The sequence below is a fragment of the Pseudopipra pipra genome, chromosome 2 (genome assembly GCF_036250125.1).
Source record: "Pseudopipra pipra isolate bDixPip1 chromosome 2, bDixPip1.hap1, whole genome shotgun sequence".
In the NCBI taxonomy this organism is placed as follows: Eukaryota; Metazoa; Chordata; class Aves; order Passeriformes; family Pipridae; genus Pseudopipra; species Pseudopipra pipra.
Window position 1 is genome coordinate 26167368 of NC_087550.1, and position 23378 is coordinate 26190745.

At 47.9% G+C, this 23378-nt stretch overlaps 1 protein-coding gene across 1 annotated transcript in view; it reads right to left on the reverse strand.

Moving 5' to 3' along the window:
• Positions 1 to 401: 401 nt before the first annotated feature.
• Positions 402 to 23378, reverse strand: part of FSTL1 (follistatin like 1) — a 53772-nt gene continuing 30795 nt past the window's right edge. The window contains exons 3-11 of the mRNA XM_064644478.1: positions 15842 to 15946; positions 14473 to 14602; positions 13251 to 13283; positions 11443 to 11573; positions 7832 to 7950; positions 6949 to 7061; positions 5648 to 5758; positions 3899 to 3996; positions 402 to 3638 (exon numbers count right to left, since the gene is read on the reverse strand). Of these exons, the coding sequence (XP_064500548.1) occupies positions 3594 to 3638; positions 3899 to 3996; positions 5648 to 5758; positions 6949 to 7061; positions 7832 to 7950; positions 11443 to 11573; positions 13251 to 13283; positions 14473 to 14602; positions 15842 to 15946 (885 nt within the window). The 3' untranslated portion in view covers positions 402 to 3593. The remainder of the gene's footprint in view (positions 3639 to 3898; positions 3997 to 5647; positions 5759 to 6948; positions 7062 to 7831; positions 7951 to 11442; positions 11574 to 13250; positions 13284 to 14472; positions 14603 to 15841; positions 15947 to 23378) is intronic.

Consider the following 23378-nt stretch of genomic DNA (forward strand, 5'->3'; position numbering starts at 1 on the left):
GAAGCATCTTCTGGTTATTTGCTATCCTTTGACATTCAAAAGCATTCTCTGATATGTCCTCTGGATATGCCTTGAGTACCACAACTGAAAGTAGTGTCCCATCCACCACAGCCAGATGGGCACATTCATCTTGGCAGCAGTCTCCCCCTGAGGACATTTAGATATTTCTTTCTTAACTGTCCCTATGGCTTTTGATCTGTCCTTGCAGGTCACATTTTCAAAGCCTTTAGTTATTATTTTACTTGCCTATGGGTTCTTTCCACCTGATTCCTTAGCTGTAAGAGAGACAGTCATGTTTCACATTTGTCAAGCACATTGAGATCTGTGTATGAATGCGCAGACTATTTTTTTAATGAGGAAAATGAAGTCATGTGGCTTATGAGAAATAAACCAAACACGTATTACTTTTTAAATTTTGTTTCATTTATTTGGCAGTAATATCCAAACCCCCCTGCTTCAAAAAAATTACAAAATCAAGTAAAATAAGTGCACTAAGGAAACCTACAGAATACTGATAAATTTCACACACGTACAGGAGGGACTATAGAGGGAGGAGTGGGACTTTTTTGTTGGTTGCTTAAATTTGGCTTTTTGGAAAAAAAAAATGCCTTCCCTGCCCCTTGTAGTCTGTACAGCAGTTGTCCTAGAGGGCAATGGCTGAAGTTCAGCACTTTCTTCCCCAGCAGCCACATCACCCTGCAGGAGTTAGTGACCGACCAGCCTGCAGCAAGGTACAGTCTGGGCATGGCTCAGTCTGGGCTGCCCTTCCCCTGTGTGCAGGGAGGTGAGATGTTTCAGTCCCCTTTGGGAACTGTAGCCCTTAGAATGGGCATCGCTTTCCACAGCTGCACGTCCCTTTGGGTGCACGAGAAGGAGGGAAAGACTCCACAGGCGGTAGCCCTTTCCCTGGAGGCATAACTGCTGCACTCCCACCCTGCGGCCCCAGGCCACCCTAGGGTCTGTTGTATGGCTTCTCAGAGAGCTCAGCTTGCCTTGCTGGAGTCTGCAGCCCATCCCTCCACCTTCAGTGCAAGAGCAAGCTCTGTAAACCTCAACCACCAGCACACGCCTCTCCTTCTACACCCAGAAGCCACCCTTGTTTAAACTGCACATTCACAGCAGACAGGAAGGGGGCTAGAGAACATATCACATTGTGCAGCCTACAGAAGCCCTTAAGCTGTGGATTCACCTTCCCTTCCTGTGCACGCTCTGGTTCTTAGAGTTGGAAATATTCCTGACTGAACAAGATGTTATCACCATCCATGGAAAGCCCTTAAGGCAAGCTGTTGTGTTTTCTCTAAGGCACTTTAATGATACAAGCTGGAAGGAAGTGAGCTGGGAGGCACTAACTTTCAGAGCAGGGTCGGAATAAGGCAAAACATTTATTAACAATATTCCTGTGACTCCAGATCTGGCACATAAAGCCCTTTCACTCATACTATTGGGAAGGAGCAAGGCTATATCTAATGGGTGCTCCTATTTCACCAAGCACTTCTTCCAGTGCCACCAGAACACAAAGAGTGACTTCATCCCAGTGTAGCATTGCCCACATTACCCTCAGTTCCTATGGACTCATTCCCCTCAGCTGCACAGGTGACAGATCAAAGGCAAATCCAGGCCCTCATGAGAAAAAACCCCCCAGCTTCCTTCTGTATTTATGATGCCAGAAACTCCATAGCAGGGTACATTATGGTTCACACCGGAGAAGTGGCACTATGCCAAAGTCAATGGAAGTCCTCTGGGTTCACATCAGGAAAAGAGCTCAAAGACCAGACAGACTTTAACACATCTGGCTCATGGGAAAGAGCACAGGAGGGACCAAGCTTTCTTCTTTTCCTATACTTCTTCCCATTCTTCCTCTCCAGGGAAAGCACCGTGCAAAAAGGAGAAGGTTGGGACAAAAGTCCTGCTGCTCTTCACTCAGGCAGGACATGGTTTTGCAGATGCAAGTGGAGTTCTGTAGGAGTAAGCACCAGGGACTGCAAGTCACCCAGCAACAACTGCTGAAGTTGCTCACAAACAGAAGGATGGAAGTCACAAGCAGTCATCTCAGGGTACATGCAACTGCTTGGGAAGCACAGCAGGGGCATGAAGGGAATGTGGATGTTCGGGTGTGTATGGACTACATTTGACAATGGAAAAATCAGCCAGGCTTGAGGCTACAGAGGTGATGATCAATAAAACACCATTTCATTTATATCTAGGACCAATGCTCTGAGAAATGGGTCAGATGATACTAACCCATGAAGGGATGTGAGAGTGGTCAAAGATGGTCTGATTAATGACACTGTGAAATGCGTCAGTAATGAGGCTTCCAGCCCTGACTTCAAATTCATACCTGGAATCAAAGAATAATGCTGCTGCCTCACCCCAGAGGAAGATAAAAAGCCCCAAATGACGGCTGACAGCACAACTAAGCAGTTTTCTATGTAGTTAAGCCTTTTAAGATACTCTACTGATGGAATTGCCTGGTTCCTCTGTCTCTACACTGTTTGCAATTCCCTCTGGGCAACTTAGAGAGGCATGAGCAGACTTTGAGCACATGGTCAATGCTAGCTAAGGGAGTCAGAGCTAGAGAGCTGCAGTGTCCATCCATGTCTGGTGAAACTAATTACATCCAGCTCTGTCTCTTCTTCCCATGAGGGACACTGCTATCCCCAGTTGGGGAATACCCTGTAGTGCAAGGCTCACAAGTTGCTCGTGGTGTTTGTGGCGGCCGAGCGCAGTGCGATACAAACTGTGCATGGGCATTGCACTGTCAGTAACAAAAACCCACACGCTGGGTTTTCTTGAAACATCTAGAGCTACAAAACATACAAAAGCAGAATTACTACCATAGGAAACAAAATAATAAAAAAACCAAAACAAAACAAAAAGGGGGAGTCAGCATGTGAATGTGATAAGAAAACATTAAGATAGCACCTCTAAGGAGGGGACAGGGAGAGCAAGAGTGAGATGAGGTCAAAAGGAACCATATTGTGTTGGAGCCCACGATGTACCGGAGGAGCTGCTGGGGACAGTCTGGTGGAAAGCAAGGAGGAATGTGCTGGACTCATGCCAGCAGCATGGCACCATGACTCCCAGGTGTCACACCAGGCCGAGCAGCTTCGAGGAGCTTGATCCAAAGGGTAAGATCCTTGGCTGATGATGCCCTGCAGCACATGTGCTCAGCCACAGAACTGCCAGGCCTGTATTTCTGCAGCCAAGGCTGGTGCTGACAATGGTATTGATTGAAGGCCCCCTTTTCTGTCCAGCACTGACCTCCGTCCTTTCCCCAGATCCAGGGGAACAAGAAATCCCTGTTAGTTCTTGGAGGGAGCAGCTGTCTGCTCTGGGGAAGGGTCACAGAGGCTGCTGTGAGTCCCTCCCAGCCTTCCAAGGTCCCAGCAATGAAGCTCCCTGAACAGGTGGGCTCTGCTCCCCTTTCCCGGCCCCATTCTCTGTGTATTACAAAACAAATAACCCATCGCTATACATGTAAATATCTGTGACTGGGCAACTGTAGTAGACACTTGTGCATACTGAGATCAGCACTGGAGGACAGGGTGTCAGGATGGGCCCATCCTCCTGGGCTCCTCCGGTGTGGAGGCCCCTTACATCTCCTTGGTGCTCATTCTCTTGGTCTTCTCAGCCGTCTCCTACACAAAGAGAGCACAGAAGTGAAGCTCTGCACTGACACAGGAACTGGTAGTGCTCTGAAACCTTTGGTCCATCCAGAGGCAATGCCAACACTGGCTCACACCTCAAAGCCCCGCACCTGTATTTCTCCACACAGGCAAGAGATCCCCCTTTACTGTGCTCTCCCTTCTACCAGAAGTCTCCAAGCGACAGAAGCAGAGAGAACTCCTCTAGCAAGGCGAGACTTAGTGCAAACAGACCTTCCCAGCCTCATGCTAACCTGGTGCTTCTGCAGTTCCTGAATGTATCTAGCCACCTCCTCCTCAGTCAGATCTTGATCGGGTCGGTGTCTCTGAGCAGGGCCCTTCTCATTCCTCCCTGCAAACAGAAACAGAGTTTATTATCATAAATAGCAAATGTAAATTTCAGAGGCTGAACCAGGTAGAACCGAAAGAGGCAGGTCTGCCACAGCCTCCCTCAAGTTTAGGAAGGCTTTACTGGAGGAAGGTATGGGTTGGCTTCTTAGAAAAGAGAATGGGCCTGGGACTTCAGCACATGGGTGTCCAGCCTGTCCTTGTCTCTCCCTCACACGATTGATAATAAAACCACAAGGAAGAGGCTGCATATTATTTTAAAAAAAACACCTATCATTAGTTCAAACATCTTGGCCTCTTGTAGGGAATAAATGGAAGTTCAGTGCTGTCCAAATACAGTAATGATGCCTAACGAAGAGGTAATTTTGCTCTTTTGCAACTTCCTGATGTCTTTGGTTTCATTATTCCTTTAAGAATAGCCTCTAATCCCTCTGCTGCTCTGACATGGACAGAAAGTCAAGGAATTGTTATCCCGTTGCATTCTTCTGCCATGGATGCAGGGAACAAAGCAGGCAGCAAGAACAGGTGTTGCATAGCAACTTTGAATGTGGCTTCTGGGGAGGCAACAAAAGGAGTCTCTAAAAGTCTCTCTCAAAAAGAGACCTATCCATAGCTCCTCTGCCAGTTCTATTAATATTACAGTTATCTTTTCTCAGGTGAGTTCCTGCTGCCAGAGCCAAGTCTGGGCTGAGGTGATCCTGAAGCCTCTGCTGCAGAAGCCCAGATAAACATGAAAAACTCTGCACACACTGCTGCTGTTCCCCTCTCTCCTACTCTGCCCAAGCCACTGACTATAAATGTACTGCTGACAGCTCCCACACAGCACTGAAACAAAGCTCATGCAAGGGCCTGGTTTCTAGGGAAGAAGGCCGGAAAAATGCAGCACAGTGCTGAGAGGGTGGACGTGGCTCCTTGAGAAGAATCCATACATTTCCCAAGGCAGGGGAAAGGTGGCTTTTCACTGGCCCTGGGACTGTTTGTGAAAAGGCAAACCAGAGAGTTGTTGTTCATAACCACACCATGACTTCTCACAATTGTAACTTGGCTGTGCAAGCTTAAGAAGGGCCTCCCAAAGGAAGAACAAACAACCCTGCCTTACTATGAACACCACCTTCCTTCATCACCATTATTTTCTTCTACAGTTTCTACAGCAAGAACTTAAAGTGCTTTCTTGGCATTGGATGAAGTCTCCTATCTCCCCTCTGGGGCAAGGCAGGACCCTAGATCCTACTTTACAGATACCATAAACACAGATACAGTGAGGATACAGCCACATATACAGGAAAGCTGACTTGTTCACACCTACATATATGGTTGCAGACAGCGACCTATTTGGTCTGCATGTGCCCCAAGCCAGCTGGATGCAGAGTAGCTCTGGTCTGGAAGATTTGGTGCTGAATTTTCATGACACCAAATCCAAACTACAAAGCCCAGCAGCATTGCTCCCAACCCAGTTACACACTTACTGACCTCTGGAAAAGAACCAGCTTGGGTTTGACTAACAGGGTGAGGGTTATGCAGAAACCACCCATGGAGAAGCTGAGGAAAAGCTAGGGAGAGAAGAACTTGGGTAGCTGGTGCCCTCAGACAGACAGAGAGTAAGAATTCATTTTGTACAAAATCAAACACAGTGACTGTCTGGAGAGCGTACGGACCCTCGCACGTCATGGCAGTGCACACCCAGTTCCCGCAGGCACAGACGCAGCGGTTGCACTCCACCTGGGTCTCTGCTCCGTCCTCATAGGTTTCATCTTCCAGGGCACACTCTAAAGAGGCATAAGACAAGGGCAGTGTTTGTGAGACAGCAAGCAGGCTAAGGACAACATACTTTGGAGATCCCTTAAGAGAGAGAAGAGGTACGAGGTTTTGGGGAAGCCTTCCTTCCTTTAACCACCAAAAGTTTCATAATGACTGAAATACTGATTCTGAATATGCTGTGTGAAATCGGCCAAAAAATAATCTGGGAAAGTCAAAAACTTCATTTTGCTTACTCAAAAGAACACATTTCAATTTCTCAATTCCAAATCAAATGTCAATATTGAATTTGTTTGAATTTCCTAATCTATTATACAAAGAAAAGAAATGAAAGTTTGGGTTATTTTGAAACAATTCCTGTTCCAGGCTGAGGTTGGCATTTCTGATTTCTATATTTTCTGTTGTCCTGAAAAAGGAAGGGGGAAAAAAAATCAAGATTTCTCATTTCAGCTCACATTTCTTCTTACAGTTCTATTATATGTTTAAGTCAAGGCCCCCAGAGCACTCAAGGACCTGTACGGTGTTAAGTGATAATGTGCTGATGATGTGTCCTGGGGGAGGTGCAGCATCCCTAGTTTCTCACTGAAACAGGCAGCAGAGGGTTCAACTTAATATTCCGTAGAAAGCATGGCCTCTGTCTGCTCTGTCTGCAGTGGGATGTAAATCTGGCACCTCTGGACCAGCACCCCCTGAGGAGACAATGAGATGACTGGCTAGACATGCCTGGTCAGCAGAACACTAAGCTGCCTTCACATGAACTGTAGCACTAAGTAGGATTTGGAAGGATAGTGAACTTTGAGATGTTCAGAGAGGCTCTCTCTGTGAAAGGCAGAGCATGGCAGGACTTTGGTCTGATCTGACTTTCCTAAGTTATCCAGGCGTGAACTCCTCACATGATTCATCTCTGCAGTGTTAAATACATGCCTTGACCTTAAAAGCATACCATGCCCATTCGACCTATGTCCTTGCTTCTAAAATCCAAACCTTTCTCATCACGAGAGCTGCGAGGGCTCTGGGACAGAAAAAGCAGTACTTTGGACAATGCAGGGACAAGGGGTGCTGTTGGATGAGGCAGGCACACATGAAAATTATTTCTGGGAGCGGAGTTACAGCATCCCATGTCTGGCCCAAAGCTGGTCTCTTTTCTTTCTTCGCTTCCCAGGACCTCTTTTGTTCCCCAATATGACTGAGGAGTTCCTACTTTTCTCTGGTGGATTGAACGATGGGCTGAGGCACTTGAGAAATTCATTGAAGCTGAGCTTCCAGTCAGCATTTTCATCTGACAGCTCGATGAGGGCATCTACGCAGAGTCCCCTGAAAAGAAACACAGAGGCATGTTCTACACAGAGCTCTACTAGGCTGGTCCTTGCTCTTCTGTCTTCAGAGTACGGATGAGTAAACCCACTAATAACTAGAAAGGCTTTGAGATGTCTGGCAGAAGTGGCTTCTCTAAGGAAACTTCATTGGATACATAGAAAAGAAAAACAGTCACAAAATACTCTCTGTCTGGCGATGGGCTGGGCAGTGGGGGGATATTCAGAACAGCAGGAATAGGACATCTACATCTGTTAACATCTACGTGCTGTCACACGACTAGAGATGCAAGCACAGCATAACCACAAGCAGCCTTTTCTCCTCATTGTCTCACACACAGTGGCGCACACAAAGAAAAAGGGAAACTTCTCAAACTACAGGCTGTGTATAAGTGGTGTTTTCCCACCATGTCTTCCTTCTACTAGATCCAACTATTAGGCAAAAGGTGAGTGAAGTCCACTGGAAAGCTAATTTATTAGGAAATAAATAAAAAAAAAGAAGATAAACTTTCTGTCACCCAACTCACCTTTTGGCTGCACACATACTTGTTTTAACACAAAAGAGGGTTGGAATACATGCCTAATGTGAAGAGTAGGGGTGGGACTGCCCTTATTGTGGTGTTCACACCTAAATAAGTGAGAAGCCACTTCATAGACAGTTACCTTTGTTAGTGAAAGCCTTAACTAATATTTATCATGAGTGGATTTTCATGCCCTATTCTACCACATCTGCCTCCTGTCCCTCCTTCTGGCATCCTATCCACCACCCACCTGAGCAACTTGTTGGTCTCCTGGTCCATGTAGGTGGTGATGTTGACAGCAGTCTCATTCTGCTCCACAAACTTCAGGAATTCAGTGGAGTCCAAACGAGAATCACCATCATCAAAGCTCTGTCAGGGAAGATGGGAAGATATAAGAGAGTCCGATTTATCAGTTCAAGATACCCCTCCTTTTCCCCTCTTCCAAAAGTACTTAGCATTTTGAAGCTTTAGTGAGACAGGTTGCATCATCCCTGTTTAACACAAAAAAAGAGACTCATTGAAAAGCAGCAACACAGCCATACTAGCATCAGAACGGGGGAGATATGATCCTAGCCTTCTTCTCACAGATAAGCTACACTGCCTCTCATTCACCTCCTGCTGCTTGATTTATGGCTCTAACCCTATTTCTTCTCTTTGTTCCAGTCAGCTCTCAGCCTTCTTACATACCTCCTGCCTTAAAGCAGACCAGTTGCATTCAAGGAGGTGTCAGTTTTCCAATATGTGTAAATCCAAGGCTGTGCCTGGACTCTGACAGTGACGAAAGGGAAAAATCACAGGAAGCAATTTTCTGCTGATACCAGAGAAGAAACAATTTAATGCAATAGCATGACGCCTCATCACCAACTTCTTAAGGTCCTGACAGGGCTCCTGGCACTGAAGAGCAGCTATTTTAGCCCCAAAATCCTGGCTGTAGTCCCAAAGAAGTAATTGCATTTTGCCTTCCTGTTTGGAGATGTGACACCACAGTGTTGGGCACTCAGCAGGAACTGCTGTGCCCCATCAGAGACAGCTGCATTGCTATGAGGGGAAAATTAATCCTGCACAGACTGCTGCCACCTAATTTTTGCTGTGTGACTTGGGGCAGGTCACTGTGGCTCCTTGCACAGTGCTTCCAGGAATGTTGAAAGAGACACTGCCTGTTGTTATCTCTATGTGGTTTAGGAGAAACCTGTAGGGCTAGGGAAATTACTCTGTATCCTGCATAACTCCTCCACTAACATGTCAACTTCTACTAGACTTTGAAGCCTATTGTGAAAGCAGATGCAGTTCTCTTAATGACCCAGACAGTTAAGTGAGTTTTCTTGCCTTTCAATGCTATGGTCTTCATTAAGGTGTTAACCCTCCAAAACAGAGCAGCTTCCCACTACTGGTGTTGCTCCTCTTGAAATAATGTCCTTCAAGTCATGGCCTGCCTGATGAACAATGCACATCCCAGTGATCCTCACAAGTCGGGCTTTCAGGAGGGAAATAGCTTAATGCCACATCTACAAACCTACCCATCAAGGAGAAAAGGGAAAAGCTTCATGTCACCTGTGCCTCCAGTGTTTAATGCATGCAGGGCAGGAACCGGGCCATTTGCAGAGCCCCGCAGCTTGGCACAACAAAATTCCTCCAGAGACAGTGGACACTCATTGATGACACAAATTTGTGTGTGTTTGAAGCCAGTTAGTTTGCTTTGCCTGGATTTGTCCCAAGTTGTTCCAAACCCTGAATTCTGCCTTAAAAATATTTCAAAGCTTTAAGAGCTGTTGATAAGATGGATTACCACCCCAAAGAGAATCATAGAATCATTAAGGTTGGAAAAGACCTCCAAGATCATCAAGCCAAAGCTTTGATCGAATACCACCTTGTCATCTAAGCCACAGCACTAAGTGCCACGTCCAGTCATTTCTTGGACACTTCCAGGGATGGTGACTCCACCACTTCCCTGGGCAGCCCATTCTAATGCCTGACAACTCTTCCAGTGAAGGAATTTTTCCTGATGTCCAACATGAATCCCCCCAGGCACAACTTGAGGCCATTTCCCTTTGTCTGTCACTAGTTGACTGGGGGAAGAGACCAACCCCCACCTGGCTACAACCTCCTTTCAGATAGTTGTAGAGAGAAATGAGGTTCCCCCCTGAGCCTCCTTTTCTCCAGGCTAAACAACCCCAGCTCTGTCAGCTGCTCCTCACAGGACTTACTCTCCAGACCCTTCACCAGATTTGTTGCCCTCCTCTGGATTTGCTCCAGCCTCTCAATGTCCTTCTTGCAGTGAGGGGCCCACAACTGGACACAGGACTTGAGGTGTGGCCTCATCAGTGCTGAGTACGTGGAGACGATCTCTGCCCTAGTCCTGCTGGCCACACTACTGCTGATACAGGCCAGGATGCCATTGGCCTTCTTGGCCACCTGGGTACACTGCTGGCTCACGTTCAGCCACTGTTGAGCAGCAACCCTAGGTCTTTCCACCAGATAGCTTTCCAGCCACTCTGCCCCCAGCCCGTAGCATTGCACAGAGTTGTTGTGACTCAAGTGCAGGACCTGGCACTTCACCTTACTGAACCTCATACCGTTGGCCTCGGCCACAGAAATTCCCCCCTTGGTCCAAGTAAAGCTACTACTTTGCCGTGGAAACTTTCATCCAGTGGCTGGGATCAGTGCTCCAGAAAAAGTGGGACTGTAAAGAGAACATGAGGCTGCCTGCCTCTGAGCTGTGGCCATGGGATTTCACCAGCACACTGACAGGCGTGGGGACAGTGGGTGCGATTGAGTTGTGCAGAGAGAGTGGAGCAAGCCTGTGGCTGGCTCATGCATTTCAGCAAAACCCATGACTGGGGGAGACTCTGCAGAAGTGGCTGAGGGGGGAACTGAGCAGCTGCATTCAGCAGGACACCACAGCTTTTGGGCGCCGGCAGGCGCTGGCAGGAGTGCCTGAGGCAGTGGGCCACAGGCGGGTTTGCACCGACAGAGCAGCATCAATGTCTGCAAATGTGAAGATGCTCTCTGGAGCGAGGGGACCAGCTCTTCTGTCTCACCAGGGGGTGCCATTGCCATGGCAAATTTGCTTGCAGTGCTAAGTCCTGTCAGGCACCATTAATCTCTCGCTGTCAACAGCTTATGATTTAAACACTTTTCCCTTCTCCCCACCTGCTTCTCCAGCTCCATCCTGAATGCTTTGAAGTCTTTATCAGGAGCCAGCTGTGAGGGGGAGGGACACAGCAGTGCATGTGGCAGGAGCAGGGGATCTGCTGGTTACAGAAGGGTGTGGGCATGGGCTGAGGGACAGACTGACAGAGTGGAGGAAAGAAGAACAGGATTATTGCAGTGCCCAAGACTCGAGGTGGCTCCCCTCACTCTGCAGAGCACTAGGGAACTGCCAGCTCTCGGCCACAACTGGGATATACCCCCTGAAGCACCCCAACATCCCCTATACCCATCTCAACATGGCCTTGGGACTATCTGGAACAAAGGAACAGCAGCCACTGCCCCAGTTTCCTACATTTCCATCACTTTCACCCATCACTTTTTTCTTCTATCTTTTGTCTCCAGAGGTTAGTTCTCTCCCCTGCCACAGGCACACCTGGGTCTGCCCTTCTCCTTTTCCCCAGGGCAGGTCAGACACCAGGATCCAGGGATGCTCCAGGTCTGGTTGTCACGAGCCATGTCAGTGGCTCTGTCAGCAGCTGCTGCAGACAGCCTGTAACACATCAGGCTGTAGGACATATCAGACCACCCTGACCCCCAGTGAGACAGGCACATCACACACTGGAGCCTCTTGGTTAGGGGCACAGCAGCTGTTTTGCATCAACAAGGCAAGAAATGTTCTCTGGGCTCTGAGGCAGCTGCTGCTCTACTTGCCTTGAAATACTTGTCCAGGACTTCGCTGTAGTTACTGCCCTTGGAGAACCACCCGTCTGGGATAATCTCAGCTTCCAGCCACTGGATGACGCGGCGACGAAGCTCGTCCCTGTCCGACTGGTAGCAGACAACTGTAATGGAAGACAGTGCAGCAGAAACAAAAACAAGGGTGAGAAAAACAAAGTCGGCAGAGAGACCACAGAGAGAAGACTGGAAACAAAAGCCAGCCAGCTCGCCCTGATGGCAGACTGCAGCCCCTCTGTCCTTGGAGATACACCACTTCAGATGCAAGCAGAGGGGTCATGTGCTGACTGGTGGACGGGCTGCGGGTGACACCATGTGGCAAGGCTGGAAAACAACACTCCTGTCAAAGTTCCTTTTTTTCTTCCTCTCCCTGAGGCTTGTGGAAGAACAACCCGGAGCTGACTCATCTTGGTGTGAAGAGTCCCAGACTGAGGGAGGAAGGTGACTGACAGTGTCCCCAGGCTTCCCGAACTATGCAGAACTGGCATTCAGCTGTCAATCCTCAAATACCAAAACCTCTATCTTCTGCAAGGGTGAAGACTACCCTGAGCAAGCCTTTCTATTATGCTGTTGCCAAGACTTGAATTTCAGGGCCTGTTACCTCAGGAGATTTTGTTTCTTCAAAGTCCTAATTTGTCCACTCTGACTGGAAATGAGAGGAGGTCAAGTTAGACTTGTTCACTCACAGCGTTTGCCAGTGTCACAGATTTCTCTATGTGGCTATCACTTTGTGTGCTAGTACCAAACCATGCATTTAGAAGCAAAATGGAAAGCCTAGCTGTGAGTTGTCATCCCTGCCCAGAGGTCAGTGAAGCCAATACAAGCATCAGTGTGCATTCATGTCACTTACACTAAGATCTTCTGAATCCAGTGACTACAATCACAATCAGATGGATAGATAGGAAAAAAATAATTCTGCATGTTTAGTGTTGAACTTTTTTAAAACTGCTTTAAATGGTGGCCATGCTCTGACATGATCCTTCCTCTTAAGTCTGCATGAGAGTTTGCTCTCATCTGTCCTAAGAAGTTGATGATTATACAGCTCCAGCACTTAGAGGCCATGAATGGGAAAAGGATGCCCTGATGAAGGCACAAGTCATGGCCCTAAAATCCGTAGTCCTAAGTACACATGGTAATATATAAGGGGAGAAACCAAACACAGGGAACCAGAGACTTGTCATTTAGGTGATAAATCATTTAGGTGACACAGAACCATTTAGGTTAGAAGAGACCTTTAAGATCATCTTGTTGGCTGATGGTAAGAGGCAGTTCAGCTGTACCTCCTGACTCCCCTGACAATGCCCCACTGATTGCCTAGTGCTGCCTCTCTGCCTCTGCACCCATCAGTTCACCACTCCTAAAGCAAAGTCTCCTTTTAAAAGAGTGCTCTTGGAGTTGGAGACAATAGCTCCACAGTTACTGTCTTAGATCCCCGATGAACTAGGTAAAAAGAGTGCTCCCTCCTTCAGTCAGGGTGATAAGCACAGTTTGTGTCCCCAGGGACAAACTGGGTTTCATTGGACCTTGTCCATGCTGAGTCCCTGAGACATCCCAGCACAGTGAAAAGCCCAGAAGATGTATGAGCTCTGAAAGGTTACCCAGGAGTAAAGAGTGGGGAAATCATATTTCAGATGATTTATCTATTCAGACTCTGCTACAGCCAGTGCAGAGGAGGGACTTCTACATAGAGCTGTGCAACCCCTCCCCAGCACATCGTCCTGCCCATCTCCCAGTGCATACAAATGGATACAGAGGCCTCAGCCAGGAAGGAGACGGCTTCTTACCTGGGCTTGCAGCTGGATTCTCAGACTTCTTCTCTGTTAATGGAAAGACAGAAGAGGACATTTCTGATGCAGTGTGAAGCAATATGAACCTCTTCCCACCCTGGGTGCCACTTGGGAAAAGCAGAGGAACTTGGGAATCTTTGGAATTATGAGGGCCATATATATTGTTAAGGGACTGGAATCCCCTAGACCTTGAGGGGAGCCTGAGGACAGTTTAGACTGAAGAAGAAAAGGCTCAGGGGAAATCTCATCAATGTTTATAAATCTGATGGAAGGAAATGAGAAAGAGTGCACCACACTTTCACCCATGGTATCCAGTGACAGGGCAAGAGAATGAGGGCACATATTTAAACACATGAAAATCTGTCTGAATACAAAAAAACTGTGCAGCTCACGTGGATGTGAGTTAAACAGCTGCACTGATGAGGCAAAATCCTGCTCCTAAAGTTCTAGAGATCCCTGATGAGCATGGATGATAGTATGGGCTTTGGGGGTTTATCCTGAGAGTATGACCTTTTGTCAGCAGGTAAAGTGAAACTCTTACCTGTCTGAATCCACAAGCTCAGAGAGAGGCAGGGAGGAGCAAGAAGTTGCCCTGCTCTCCTGAGTGCTGCCCACCCCCCCAGGGAGACAATAGCTCCAGGATCCCACCACAGCCATGGTATCAGGGTTTTGAGTGCACTTATGAGGGCCCTAATGGCCCTGCCAGCCTCACCCCGGACCTCCATCCACACTCTCTACCCATGAGCCCAGGGGCTCCATTTCATCTGATGTCTCAGCCCCTAGGCCTTGCCTGGAATTATTATGTTGTTATTATTATTATGCCTGTCTCCAGGTTTGTTGCAAGCACTCTTGTACCTGCCATAGAGCCTCCTGATCTAGGCCCTGACCTGGTGTCTTCCCACCTTGATTTCAGCCCTGCTATAAACTGTATCACTACAGACTTGTCTGGCAATTACTGGCCTGTGCCTGATTCTGGTTACCATCCCCAGACCTGATTTCATTGACTTGATTTCGGGCCTACTTCATCACTACTAACTTGCCTGGTGATCTGGGCTCTTGTTTGAACCTGGCTATTGTTCACAGGCTTGCCCTGTTTACACCACTCAGCAACTGTGGGACAAGGTCTCAGCTGGTGAGGCCTCTGCCCTTCCTTGTTATCATGCTTCCCTTCCAACTCTTCCTCCCTTCGAGTGTAGCCAGTCCTCATTGCCAGGGTTACCTTTGCAGTGGCCATCGTAATCCACCTGGATCTTGGAGCCAGTGAGACAGGCATCACGGTGCAGCTCACAGTGGTTCAGGTACGTCTTGCCATTGCTGCCACACACAGGCCTCTTGTGAGGTTTGCATTGCTGTGAGAGAGCCAGAGGAGACAAGCATTTTACCTGCCTCCTTGGGACAGCTACAGGGAGGCAGGTGAGTCCCACCATCAGCCCAACTCAACAGAAGCCCTTGGCACAGTCCCCTTAAGCCTGTGTTTGGAACAGGCTGAATGCACCCATAATCACCCCAGAAAAACCTGCACAGGAAAGTCTGTGGCTGTGAGTTCAAAGGTTTCACTTTATCCCAGTTTCAATCACCACCAGCACAACAGGAGTCTTTCTTAAAGCAGAACCCTGCAGAGAAATCAGTGCTCAGCATAAATACTAAGCATAATCCCGCAACTGCTGCTCCGTGTGCCATGCACATGCCTGCCCAGATGTCTTTCTGTGAGTCTGGTCTGTGAACCTCTCCTTGCTTGGCTCCACTGCATCTTTTTTGTAGACTCTGCTCCATCTTTCTGCAACCGAGTGCAGAATAAACCATCAGCCACGGACAAACAGCACAGCCACAGCAGAGAGTGAGTTCATCAGTGCCACTGTTCAGGTTGTGGGCTTCTTTCTTCTGTTCCTTTTGGTCCAGTCAAGCCTACCCAGAGTGACACTCTCTTCCTGCAAATAGAACATTTCACTCTCCAGTGCTCTGGCTGGCCATGTCAGACCTGCAGCCTCTGAGGGGAGTGGGAACAAAGTGTCACATGCCCATTCCCAGAAGCCAGGCAGAAATGGTTTGAAGGCACGGGACAGAGAGGGGTAGGGAGACACTGTGTCTCTACATCTGTGAGACTCTTCTAATCATCTCTGGCTCCCTTCTGGATGAAGCTATTCATCCTCACAGCACTCTACCACAATTATTTCCACTTTACAAAAGCTGATTTTTAGTAGGATGCTTGTACCCTCCTCAAACAAGATGCCTGTGAGGGTAGGCTGTCTTGGAGCTCGCAGACCACTCCCTAGAGTGCCCTTCTAAGCCAGCTGTATATCTATACCCTATTGGGCTTTCCCAACAAAAGACCTCCAGCCAAGTTTCCTGTGTGTTTAAAGACCCTAGGCAGTTCTTCAAGCAGCACAGCTGCGAGCCCCAAACAGTATCACAGAGCTCTTCCCCGACATGACACTGGAAACAGTTCCGTTGTTTGAAGAGCCACTGTGAATTTGCATCTGCTCCATAACAGCCACAGCCTTATTCCATCATGGGATCCTTCCAGCGACAGAAACCCAGCTAGGGAGCGATGGTGACACCTGTCCCAGACTCAGAACTTGCCCCCATACCTCAATGCAGAGGCAGGTTGGCTCTCCCTTCTCAGTCACTGCACACTCCCGACCAGCTCCACAGAAAACATTGGCACAGATCTTGGATTTGCTCCTTGGCTCTTCCTGCAAGATACAAAGTAAGAGACACAAAATACATCATTACTCAGAAGAGCAGCAACACAGTTTTAAAAAAATTTAACAGGTACCAGGACCAAGGAGCACCCAGGTGGTAAGAAGTGGGTGATAGAACAAGAGAGACATGACTGCAATAGGTGAACAGATCAGACATGAAGCAAGAGTAGACACAAGAATGAGGGCTACAGTCCCAGCAACAGAGGGCTTCCTTGAGGTCATTCCTGGAAAATCACCTAGGAGAATTGGAGCAAACATGAGCAAGAGGAAATCTAACAAGAACATCAAGAATAATTTGCTCATGTCAAGGACTGCTGTCTTTAAAATTTTTTTTCGTGGAGGGTAGGGAGCAGAAATGTCTTTGCTTGAAACATTTAAGAAGTAGGTGAACATATCCCTAGAGAAAGGTGAGATACCAAACAAGTGGAAGAAATTGCCATCAGGCACTAGAGATAATGCCCCGTCATAAAAAAACTTAACAAAACCACAGGACCCATTATCTTGCTTCCACTGGTCAAGATTAAACACTTCAAAGGACGAAACACTGTCATAGATAAGATAATTATACAGTAACCTACCCATAGTGAAAATTTCTTCCTGGTCTCTGACAGCCTGCAGTTGACTTATGCCCTGCGGCACAATTTATACGCTTCACAGTTTTCTCCTAGCCAAAGTCATCACGACTGTTCTTGTTTTTCCCTTTAACTGTCAAATCCTTTGTTGTTTTTTTTTTTTTGAGTCCCACTTCATTCCTAAACTAGTGACAGCTAACATGGAAGATTTCCACAGGTTAATCATGTTTTCAATAAAACCACCATTTACTTTTATCAGTTTACTGTCTTTTTTTGTATAGACTTTTAAAAGAGAAGACGGTTCCAGGAGTTCAGACTTTGGAGACCCTGTTTTAATCCCCTGCTTTGTCATTAATTTCCTTTGCAACTCTCATTTCATCTAACATTTTCCACTGGTACACTGAGTATCTGTCTCAGGCTAGCCAACTGGCTTCTGTCACAGTTTTGTATCACAGAAAGAAGACTGAGGAACATAAGATAATCAGTGGGGTAGGTCAATCACATCTGCTGTGTTTCTCCCCTATAATACACAAAGGTTTTTTCATCTTCTCATCTGAGTATTATTCTTAACCTCTGCTCATTTGTGGTTCCTTTGTACCTCCATTATCTACTTTTGAAAGTAGATAATGAAAAAAGGAGCAGAACGTGTTTGAGGAAGAGGCATTATTGACAGATAAAATGATAAATTCTGAGCATGTTTTTTTCTCCTGTTTCTTCTTTATCCTAATTCTTTTTCTTTGTTGTTATTTTACTTTTAAACCACAATTTCACTGTGAGTTGCTGTCTTTACTGAACAGCTCACAGAGACAGCCTGATCATTTTTTGAATGACTTTGCCCTGGTCTTGAGAATAGTTTTTCTGCCGGTCTACTGCACAGTTCATCAAGCCCAAGAAGGTCTTTCCAAAGCACTGCAGGATTCCCTCCAGGTTCACATAGTGACAAACACCTTTCCTACTCTCTGCAAGCATTCCTGCTTTGCTGCTCATCCTCTAAAATACAGTATTTGGACATATCAGTCTTAGCTGAGAAATGTATACCGTGTCCCAGGCCTGCTCTCCCCATGAACACCCTCTGTTATCCTCCCTCTGCCTTTTCATCTCCTTTCACATATTGTTTCTGAGCTACAAAAGATACACTATCCCTTCTCCTGCATCCACCTCTCCCTAGTTACCTTGTAGTGGAGGGCTAGGGTAAGTGATCTGGGCACTTCTGGAGTGGGATGGGGCAACTCTAGCGCTTCACTGCACAAAGTAACCTCATGCAACTCAGGACAGGGAAGGAAGAATAACTCATTTTGCAAAATGCACAAAATAAAAGCAAATTTTACCAGGCTGTAGTCTGACTTAGGGCACTCAGACACTTAAAATGCACTGTAGCCACCAAAGTGCTAATCCATTTAAAGGGGTTTGAATCACGCGTCAATCCCTTCACCAAGCCAAAGACCAGAAAAAACCAGCTAAACACAGCTTTAAAATGCCACCCTGTAATCCAGGTGCTTGGCAATAGATGGCAGTACCCTGCCTCTCCCTACCCATGGACTGGCAGGGCTGCCAGCAGCAACCTCCAGTACATGCCACCAATGCCAAACTTGGCTCTTGACTCCTGGGCTGAAACTTATAGCACTGCTACAATTGCAGCCGGCCTCAACGATCATCCACAGTGACCTAGCTCAAGACTCCTCTCCCCATGCCAGCTCACTTGGAAACCTGGCCTGTGATGTGGCTGTCTTGGCCACAGCTCCCTCCCCAGAAGTGCCAGAGCCCAGGAGACATCCCACAGCTCTTCCACTGGGACGTAGGCCAGGGATGCTGGCAGGGTGACACTACCAGAACACTTTCTGAATACAACCAGCCACCTGCCAGGCTAGGAGACCACATTACTTCTGTTTTTTCTTATTAATCAAAGCAATACAATTTGCTGGTTAATTCTTCTTGTTGCTTTAAGCTATCCTAGGCTAGCAGGGGGTTGGAGCTGGTTGCCACATTCCAGCATGGCTTTTTCCACCTCAGGGTTCTGCCAGACAAAGGACTCAAGCTGCTCTGCCTGCCTGCCCTCTCACTCTGCCACAGGGTTTTTCAGACCCAGCTTGCTCATCCTCCCTCCTGGAGTCTCTAACTGTGACAGCAGCTACTGGGCTGTGTGCTGGCTCCACCTTTAGAGAAAACCACTCTCAGCTTCTACCCTAGTTCCCTCAGTTCTCTGTGCCTCCCTTCATTGCAATGCTCACCCCACAACCTATACTTTATCCATCTACAACCTACCAACTATAGGCCCTTATAGGCCTCTGCCTCCCTTCCAAAATCCTTTAGACCCTCACCTCCTTCCTTCACCAAACATCACATCTCCTACCAGATAACTACCTGACCCTGCACCTGCAACCTGACCCACTGTGGCACTGCTCTGCCAGGCACTAGGAGCTGCTGCTATAAATCCTGCCTTTACCTCTGCCAGAGCCAGAAAATCCTTCCCTCCACCAGCAAGCACACAGATGAAGTTAGGAGTTACCACTGCTCCTGCTTGGTACAGCCACATAGCTCTGAGGTGGTTTATGGCACACCAGCACAGGGTGGGAGCGCTCTCTAGCAGCTCCTGGCTGCCTTCCCAGCAAACACTGGAGTCTCCTGTGTGGAACCGGGAGTGTAACAGAGATGGCAGTGGGTGAATGGACAAGTACAGTGGGGGTCTGTGAATGAGGCTTTATAAACTCCCTGTTCTCTGGTGATCTCCCAGAAGCTACCAGCCAAAGCAGTTTCTTGTGGCAGATATTTTGGTCTTACCTTGGACCTTGTCATGTTTGCTTTTTATCAAGCTCCATCTGCAAGGACTCATGTAAGTGAGGATGGCAGCTGCCACTTTAATATTAAATAGCTCATGTTTGCCCCTGCCATGTAAAAGCTTGAAAATATGAACTGTAAAGTTCTAAATGAAACGTCATACACACAAAAAAAGACTCCACAGTGTTTCAATATTGTTGCCCTTAAATTAATTAATGTCAGGATTTGGGGGCTGGAATCACAGTTTTTATACCACTTCCTCCCTGGCAGCTGCCACTGCCTTTTGTGTCACCATGGGCTTGGGAAGTGTCACTCGTTCCAGTACACAGTGCGCTCGGGCAGGCGGAAGGGAAAGGGCAGAGAGTCGTTACTAATTGCTGCACAGTGGCATTTACACCACAAGCCTTGACGAGGCAGTTCCTCTCTTCTGCCTCGAGTGAGATGCCCAAGCTCTCTCTCTGTTTGGGCAATGCTTTTACTTACTCCTCTGCTGCCCAGAGAGCAAATGGGAAGGTGTAAGAGCAGTGAGAATGAAGCCGGGGCAGGAGTGCCTGTGGCTCTTGAGTGTCTGCCATGGCACAGGAGCACTCCAGCTCTTCACCTCACGGCCTCCACAGAGGGATAACCTTCCCAGACATCTTCTCTGGCAAAGACCATGGAGAAAGCTGTTCCCAGCAACTCACAGGCAGTGTCATGTACGTATAGACCAGCTTATCTGCCAAATGGGGATGGGAATGCACACCGCTTTTGGAGGGCTGGGAAATGTAACTGTGTGGATGAAAATTCTTGTATGTGAGTGGGCAAACACTAAGCAGAACACCTGAACTGACAGTGCAGCAAGCCACGTGCAATGCTTCTGCCTCTTGCTTCTAGGGAGCAAGGAGGAAAAAGAGACATTTCCAAGGCACCCACAGGCAAGAAAGCGCCGGTGGTGAAGGATCACCATGGCAACCAGCAATGCAGGGCCTCAAGGTGGAGAGCTAAAATTAGGAAATTAGGCAGCAGAAAGGGCTGTTTCTCATCTCCAGCAGCATCAGGTGCTTAGGAGTTGGACTACCAACACAGAGTAAGTGCAGATGTCAGGAGCATTTCCGAGTCCCTGCCTGCACCCAGATGTCTAGGACTGAATGTGACTTGACACACCAACATGGTGCCACATGTGGGTCTGCATGGGGTCACAAGGTCCTGTGAGGTGCTGTGCCTGCTCTGCACTGGTGGGACCACATGCAAGCAGTGTGGTGTCTGCAGCAAGAGGGACAGAAAAGAAGCATCATGACTCTTTGCCTTGGCGAGGGAACTGCTCACTGCAGCTCTCCCTTGGCTGCTCCCACCCCTGGCCCCTGCTGAGCTATGACTGCTGTCACTTGGTGGGAATGGGGCTTTCCCAACCAGTCTGTGAAAGCTGAAATCATGAACAATTCAGTGACAGAACACCTCTGTAAGGAAGAACAAGCTTCCATCTACAGAGAAGAGCTGTACAACCAGTTCCACGCCCACGGTGCCCCACTGCCCAAAGGGAGCACCAGGGATTTCTGCCATTACACGTATTCTGGGAAACAAGTAGGGAGATCACCCTGCTACGAGGTGGGGAGTTAACATGGTTCAAAACAACCCCTCAGATGACTTTCTTCTTTCTGCATATCTTTCTATACAAAATCTCCTCTTGGAAATCTCAAAAGTCTTTTTCTCAGCAGCCACACTGCTGGAAAAATACTACCTACCGTCATGCTCCTACTGACACAAGTAAAAACCTTTTCTGCTATCAGCAGTGATGGCAGGTTTTTTGCCTCTTTTGGCGTCGCTTTGTGGAAATCCATAAAACGACTTGGCCCTCACATAATTCTCTGTGCTGCATGCTGTAAAATCAAGGCTTTGTGGTTTTGCTTTGTGTGGTGTGCAAGGAAATCAAAGTGCTCTAAAGCTGCAGCACTGAAAGCTCCTATGGGAGGTAATCCCATGTATTATACAAACACAGATAAGGCAAAACTAAAGGGCACCAAAATGATGTCTGGTGTTGCAAGACACACACAGATTCTCATGTCTCAGGGAAGGCAGCAGCAAAAGCTGGCGGGAAGTTTTCAGATATAATCAGTACAATTCACAATAGGCTCCTTCCGTGCAGACAGGGAGACACAAGCTGTGCAGCTATGTATTTCAGCCAGTCCTGCCTACATCTTTCCATCCACATCCCTTTTGCCTGTTCCCTGCCATGACTAATGGGAGTAGGGATACAACAGGTCTCCAAACATGCCAAGGTGCCACCTGTAAACAGCACTGCCTGCACAATTTCTAAACCAACTCAACATCCAGCCATGAAATCTAGCACTTTATCCAGCTGTTGTCTTGGCAATGTCTGCTTCTCAATGCTGAAAGATTTGGAGCCACAAGGCACTAGGTCAACAGTGTAGAAAGCTGAAGTGAGAAACTATATCCCCTGACTCCCAATCTTTGCTCCCATTGTGGGGCTGGGAGGGAGAAGCGCTGCAATGTGCTGCAACATTCAAAAGCAGAGGGATGGGCAGCAGAGCAGCTCAGGGGAGTCAGGAAAATTTAGCAACTCCTGGCACTGAGAAAGCATTTGGCTCCTGCATTTCATCCCATTACCCAAGTGTGCCTCTGAGCAGAACAGCTCTTTCAGCAGCATGCCCTCCTGCAGAGCTCTGGGAGAGCAGATCCCACTTTTGCTGGAGGGCAGGAACAGGCAGCCAGCTTGTCACCTCTGGTCATTTGTGCAGCTGGCTTTGGCAGCACGTTTGTCAGGTTGCTCTGGTTTGCAACTAACAGGAAAAGCATTCGTCCCTCCCCACAAACCTGACCTAATTCCTGTGGCAGCTCCCTGGATCCTCTAACACTCCAGTGTGATGGGGCGGAAATTTGGCAGCAGCATAAACTGAGCAGATTAGTGTGAAACAAGCAGGCACCCCTGACATTGGGTTTGCCATAAATAGATAGGTAAGGCGAACATTGCAATTTCTCTTCCTTTGGGCTATTGCCTCAGGATATCTGCAGACTCTGGAAGAAAACCCACACAAATTACCCTTAATATCTTACTTGGAAGGTTTGAGATTCATTTAGCAAAGATAAGATGGAGATAAGCCCAGCTAGTGGGCATTGAATCATATCTGATTCCCAGTTCAGCTCTCCAATAAAACCTACATCCCAGGACATCATCACTGTAAGGATGATACAGTAGGTTTCGAAATGATCCATACCCTCTACTCTCAAGGAAACCTGCTGTCAGGGGTTGCTGAACACACTGGTGCAGGCTCATCCATTGCACACTTCCTCTGGTCTGGTGTTATGTGGACTCAAAGTGGCACCTTCTGGAGCTATCATCCCCTCCCCGGCCCCAGGAGTTCTCCACCCTTGCATCTGGGAGGTACATGGTACCTGTCCCGCTGCTCAGACCAGCAGAGGTATCGATGGGCAGCTCAGAAGGCTGGAAAACAGGTTGTCTCCAAGCTAGTTAGTTAAAAAGGAAGAGATGTTTGTCAGGCAAAGTCTAGACCAGGGCTGGCTGCCCCAGGGGACTGTGACCAGATGCATTTGACAACACTCCCAATGATAACAATATCCTATTTGAAGGGTGTCAGCATGAGGTCTGTGCTGGATGCAAAGGGGTCCAGCGCATTTAAACTGCAGGATTCTTCTTCACCCAAATCCTAAAACCATCCTGCAAGCAGCAGAACTAATGAAGCCCAGTTTCCAACAGCTCTCTCTGCAAGGCCTGCCTGTCAGTTAGTTACAGGGCAGCTCACGGACTCCTTCCGCAGGGGAGGTCTTCACAGGCCCCTCTCATTAAGCCAGTCACCTAGAGTCACAAAACCAGCTGGATCCCATTATCTCAGAGGCCTCCACTGCTTTATCAGCCGTGGCGGAAACAGGCTGATAGAGTCAAGACTCGCTGGAGGCCAGAGACAGGCGGGCAGACAGACAGCCTGCTGACATAGCTTTGCTTCCTTAGGGAACCCGGCTGTAATTCCCTTGCAGAGCCCCACAAAACAGCTCTCTGTCTCGGCCTCTCATCTTGACAGACTCAACACCACTGCTGCCTGCAGTCCTGAGGGCAGGTTCTC